At 35.6% G+C, this 6,172-nt stretch overlaps 1 protein-coding gene across 1 annotated transcript in view; it reads right to left on the bottom strand.

Annotated features, from left to right (window-relative positions):
* Window positions 1-38: 38 nt before the first annotated feature.
* The window catches only part of LOC106942124 (cystine/glutamate transporter-like), a 15,947-nt gene continuing 9,813 nt past the window's right edge, over window positions 39-6,172 (bottom strand). Inside the window, exons 3-4 of the mRNA XM_015025304.1 lie at window positions 3,438-3,561; window positions 39-315 (exon numbers count right to left, since the gene is read on the bottom strand). Coding sequence (XP_014880790.1) covers window positions 208-315; window positions 3,438-3,561 — 232 coding nt within the window. The 3' untranslated portion in view covers window positions 39-207. The remainder of the gene's footprint in view (window positions 316-3,437; window positions 3,562-6,172) is intronic.

Genomic DNA, 6,172 nt, shown 5'->3' with positions numbered 1-6,172 from the left:
TTTTACTTGAGTACATTTTTGCCTGTGTATTTGTACTTTTACTTAAGTAAATTTTTTGAGTACTTTCTCCACCACTGAACCCTTAAATAACTCAGACCGGACACTTGTTCCTGGTTTTGTCCTGCCCAGTCACAAATGTGTACAGATGGTTTTATATTGCAGATTGAACTCAGTCCAGAACCAGGTTGAAATAAATAAAGAGAATCATTACCTTGACAAAGCAAAGTGACCGCCGTTCATGGAGCCAAAACAGGACAAGGCCACAAACACCGGGACAACAACTGAAAAGTTTCCTAATAGCCTCTCTGCAAATGTCTAAAGAATGTAAATGAGAAAAGGGATAGAAATAAGAAAGTAGGATATGTGCTGGTTCAGAGTTCAGGCAGTGATTAAAGTGTAGATAATGACATTAGGTCAAGTGGTTGATGTCTTAATTAAAACATATTTCTTATTGTGCTGAACTATGTAAAAAGGTTGTAAGTGTTAAAGTGAAACTACAGGATGTAATCCTTCCACCTTGACATGCCCAGGGTAGAAAAAACAGCTGTTATCTAAAGGTTTTCAAGATAATCCAAAGACTTTTCCAGGTACATAAATGTTGTGCTTTGAGTACTCAGTCATTTTAGATATATTCAAATCATTAATATATCTAAAATGACTAGTTATGTGATTAACTAAAGAAATCAACTGAAACAATTCACATATATTTCACGAGTTTCAAAGGTCACATCAGATTTGTGTGAATTTATGGTCATGACTGCAGACTGTTACTTTTTTTAGTCTTATCTTATTAAATGTGGTTAATTAGACTGAATTTAGAGGACTGAAAGGACTGCTGCCAGTAATTGTCATAAATGGGTCATGCAGAAGTGGGAGACAAAGCTAATTATTATTCATGAAGCTATTAAATTTATATTAGCCACAGACATTGCTGGCATGGGTGAATATAGTCAGTAAAGGGGAAAAATCTGAATTAACTAAATACATGTACAGTTGTCATTTTAAACTAAAGTAATGATTCATTTTAAATGGAAAAAAGAGAAATGTTAGTTTGCACACGACCGAGGAATCCAAACCAAGATGACGTTCATATCTTCAAAGATTTGACCACTTCCATCTTTTTGATCAGTTCCATCTTCATCAGCTTGGTGCCTGTTGTTCTATTTAGCATGTTTTCAGAATCTCTGGTGACTTCTTTATTTAAAGTGACAAGAGACAAATCTAGTAGCTTTTCCTGAGGTCATTGGAACTTTGTGGCTCAAACTCTGCTCAACGATCAGCAGATTCTTGACCATGCTGGTGATACAGCAGCCACAGCTGACTAACATGATATTTGTAATTGTGAATACTGACATTGGATTAAAACCACAAATCAACTAAACTTAAAACTAATAACCTTTTTTTTTATCCAAAAGTTTTTTACAGATCAACACAGAATAGGGATATTCACTCAATCATCGTTGCTTCCATACCATCCATTAGACTTCAATTCATTTACAGATAAACAATTATGCTAATTAGCTGACAATATCAATTAGTGACTCCTGTGACTTTTAAAAGTTTTGAAATATTTTGTTTATAAAACCAGAGAACCACAAACATAGATCATCCAAGGACAGAATGTGCTCTGTTCAAATGTCATTCAGACCAGGGTAATGTTTTATCATTGTAATCCTCTACAATTTTCTCTGATCGTTAGCTGTAAATATGAAACTTTATTCCTAATGGGTACTTAATGCTTAATTGCGTAAGATGCAAAATTAAAAGGACCTTTAAATAATCCATGTCCTCTCTCTATTCATTGCTTTCCACACCAGATAATACAAGCACACATCCTGTTAAGGTCATCTAAAATTACTCATTACGCAATGCTGCAAGCTTCTTTTACATAAGTCTGACACATGAGTTAAATCTTAAATTAAGTTTTCAATGTAAACTTCTGCCCACTGTCTAATGGAGGAAGAACAGACTGCAATCCTTTTATCATATCAACCTTCTAAGAACACAGAAATACTCTTAACACCTTTCTTAAGGCGCTCTTAACACTCATTGTGCTCAAGGTAATAAAGCTAACCACATTACAAAAAGGCAGGGATCTCTTAGTGGATCTGTGAGCCCTTAAAGCTGAGGAAGACTCAATCACTGATAGCATCCTGCAGCCTAATAAGGAACTGTGGCTGTTATTGGGGAATGTCTGAGATGTGATTAGCATTACCAGGGTTGGGCTGAAGCAATTGCATTAGAGGGGAAGCAAAGTCGTCAGAAATGCTTCACTAATAATGAGATGCTAAGTGCAGGAACTGCAGCATATAGGTTCAGACTTAACTGTCTGATAGGAGAACAAAGGACTTTCTGCTGACATGTATATCTTATTCTATTGTTTTAAAAGACTTTAGTTCATTTCTTGAATTATTAATATTTTATTTTTCATATTTTATTATAGCAAATTATCCAAACCAAAAAATTTTTGTCACCATTTGTGATCATATTACCACACAATTATGTATCAAAGACAAACTTTCAAATATATTAGCACTCCCTGACTTTCTGGTAAATGTCCACCAGGTTAAATTAGTTTTCATTATTTAAGCCCAAATATCTTCCCTCCTTCAAATCCTTACCAGAATATTTCCCAAGTAGAGATCACTACAGGAATGATGCTCTGTGATGACTCCAAAGGTCGAGCTGACTGCATATGATGTTTATTAATCTACGTTTTATTTTTAGCATACATGTGCAGTTGATTTGAAGTGATATATTTCCTTTGATTTCCAGCAGGTAGATATTGATATGACAGATTTTGATCATAATCTGGCAGGTAAACACCGACTGGGTTTAATTAGCTCAGAGATCTTTCATATTCCCACATAGGCTGGGTTACCAACAGGGCAACCATCAGCCCTGTGATTGAAGTCTGAGATCTTTGCAGGCTCTGAATCCCTTGGTTAAACTAACATTATTTTTTGGTCAATAATTTAATAATTGCAGATTCTTCAGAAAGATATTCCTCTAATTTTATGCTGAAAACCTCCATCATAAAGCCCTGAATCTCAGAGTAGCCTTCTGGATTGCCTTGTTCTTTGGCAAACTACTTTTTATCTACTTTTATTTACTTTCATTTACTGTTTACTTTAAAAATAGTAAACAGATTTTACTGCTTTTACTTTCATGAAATTTATTTTTCATAAAAATAAATTGTATTTTACTTTTATGAAAGTAAAATACAACTTTCATAAAAACGTCATATTTAACAGCTAGATATTTTGACTTTGTTAAACATACTTTAACACACTTTTTAACTATTATTGTTAATTATGGAATTATCTTATAATTCACATTTCTACAACAACGCTGATCTATGGTCATTTAGTGGCCTTCAAAAATGCTGAAGGAGTTGAAACGGAGTGCTTTCTGTGTTTCTGTTGCTGTGTTCTTACCACAGCAACAGCCTCTGAGGCTAGGAGTTCCTCTGCTGACATCACAGTGTAGTACGCGACGTTGGTCAACACATAGCAGGAGGTCACAATTGCCATGGAGATAGAAATGGCCAATGGAACGGTCCTGAGAGCAGAGAGATGATTATGATGAGCATCTCTGTGACCTGCTCCTCTCTCCTGTCTCTGTTTTTAGTAATTAGCTAGTAACACAAAGTCGAAAGGGACTTTATCATGTAAATTAGACATTTTAAGTCTAATATTAGAGTTTTACGTCATGTTAATATTATATTATATACACAATTATACATACAATCATGAATTTCCAGTCTTTGAACAACAATTTTAATTAAGTAGTTTTTATAAGCACATTTAAATAAAAAAATATGATGGTTCAGAAAGATTTCAGTTTTATTTACAAACAAAATTATGTTTTGGCTGCTGTTTAAGAAATTACAAAATATTCTTAGATTTATTAAGTTAACTTAAGTAGTATTGACTAAAATTACACAAATTGCTGTTAACTAATCAGTTGATTCATTAAAAACTTCATTTTTTGAGGCAATGAGTTTGAATTTTTGAAGTAAGGAGAACTAATTTGATGATACTTTTCTAAGTGCCAGTTTAAGAGCTATGACTCAATCGTTTAAATAAATACGACCAGCTGGGTCAGACTGAACAGAACTTCAGCAGATAACTGATCCTTTACCTGCCTTCGGCTCCAGTCACCAGCAGGCCACAGAGAAGTCGGCTCCCTCTGAGCTGATTGTTCTGAACAGCGCCCAGACGAGGCACACTGATAATGAAGTGTGTCAGTGGAGTATTTAGAACACCCACCAATTGTGTCATAGTATGGATTATCTGTATCTATTTAGGGAAGGAAGTAACTATGGAACTAACGAACCATGTCTGTCTTGTTTGACTTCATTCTAAGGTAACTAAGACCTGATTAAAACATTATCTTGTTTGAGCATGTGCCAACTTCCTTGATACTTTAAAAGAAATCCAGAGAGGAATCAGCTGGAACAATTAAAGGATGGACCATAACATTTTGCAGCACACTAATTTGATTTGACTTAAATTTGTTGCTAGTTTTTTTAAGCTTTTGCCAAAGCTAATTGGAGGTGTAAAACCGATATATAAAAATGAATAAAACATAAAAATGAACTTGCTTTTTCTACTTTAGACCACAGTGACTGATTTGATCACCTCATTAGTGTGGTTATGTCAACTTTACTATCTACCATGCTTCATTTTATTTTTTCATTTTTCTAATAAAGACAACAGTAGACAGAATGAGAGCAGTGCTACACAGGGGTGTACAGTATGTAGAACATGCAGGTAGTTCTGTGGCAGTACTCACTGTGTCCAGACGTCACTTTCCAGTTAGGTTAGATGAATGTTCTCAGAATACACTGACACAGTTTCACTAAAATGGAAAACACACTGTGCAGTCCCTTCAGTGGTTAACAGTCTGTTTTCAAGTTCTCCGTGTGTTTATTGTATCTTTCTTCTTTCACGTTGCTCTGTTGCTGTTGAGTGTTTATTCAATGATAAGTCTTTTATCTTTATTTTCTCTTTGCGAAGTAATGAAGCGGAAGCAAATATGTTCAGCATTTTTTATCTGTCAGTGCTTTGTAACTTCAGGTATCAGTTGATGCAGAAAAGTGTTTTTGTGGCATTTTGTGGTTTTCTGACTGTTCCATATTATTTTCAAGCTAGATAAGATTACATTTGGATTCATTCAAGTGACTTTTTCCTTTTCTCATCCCAATGATTCCTCTGCCAGCGCCTCTGTGGTCAGTGGCTTCTCTCTGTCTGTATTTTATTGATCACAGATAGTTTATCTCAGCTCCTTCACTGAGCACAGCCTGCTGTGGCAGCTGTTACAGGAAAATCAAACTAAATGCAGAAACTGAACTATAGGTGACTTAAGTTCAAATGCACCAAATTCTGAGGGAGAAGTGCAGAGACCATCAGACACTAGTTCTTCACATATTTATCCTTCTAACCACCTTTGCATGTCACTTTGTCAGTTTACCTAAACCTTTTCCTCTGGGTTTCTACTAGTGTTTTAGTTCCCAAGACCACTTTTTGATGGTATCATCTCATACTAGATCACATTGAACTTGCTCTTGTCTCGATCTCAAACACTGAGGACTTGGGATTTTATTTCAAGAGCAGTCAAGACCACAACTGTAAATATCACTAAGTTGTTGTCCAATTTATTTAACATTGTTGCTTCCACTGGATATAAAACGTCCTGATTCAAATGCAAGCAATAATGTGACTCATGACTAATCAAGTATTTTTGTACTGCTCCCACTCATCCCCAGCCACTTTCACTCTCACTCCAAAAAAGTGAGCAGTGGTTGTCTGAAAGTAGGAGGGGGTGTTGGTAAAATGTTCAGGAACAGTATTTGGCCACATTAATCATAAATAATATTGTAAAACAACATCAACAACCTCCAGAAGAAAGCATAGAGCAAATTATAAATTCTGCAGTTCATCGCTGTGAGAAATGGTGGCCACAACATCAAACTCTTATCGTCACTTAGGAAGGAAGCAAAAGTTCTGTTTAAGTCAGTGTTTCTCCACCCTGGTCCTCACCGCCCCCCTGCTCTGCATGTTTTAGATGTGCCTCTATTCCAGAACAGCTGATTCAAATGATTGCATGACCATCAGGTACTGCAGAAGCCTGTTAATCACCCAGAGATGCAATTCAGGTGTGGCAGAAG

The sequence above is a fragment of the Poecilia latipinna genome, unplaced genomic scaffold, assembly GCF_001443285.1.
Source record: "Poecilia latipinna isolate Pla-1442-1.1 unplaced genomic scaffold, P_latipinna-1.0 Scaffold4053, whole genome shotgun sequence".
In the NCBI taxonomy this organism is placed as follows: Eukaryota; Metazoa; Chordata; class Actinopteri; order Cyprinodontiformes; family Poeciliidae; genus Poecilia; species Poecilia latipinna.
This window is presented reverse-complemented; position numbering and strand designations above follow the sequence as displayed.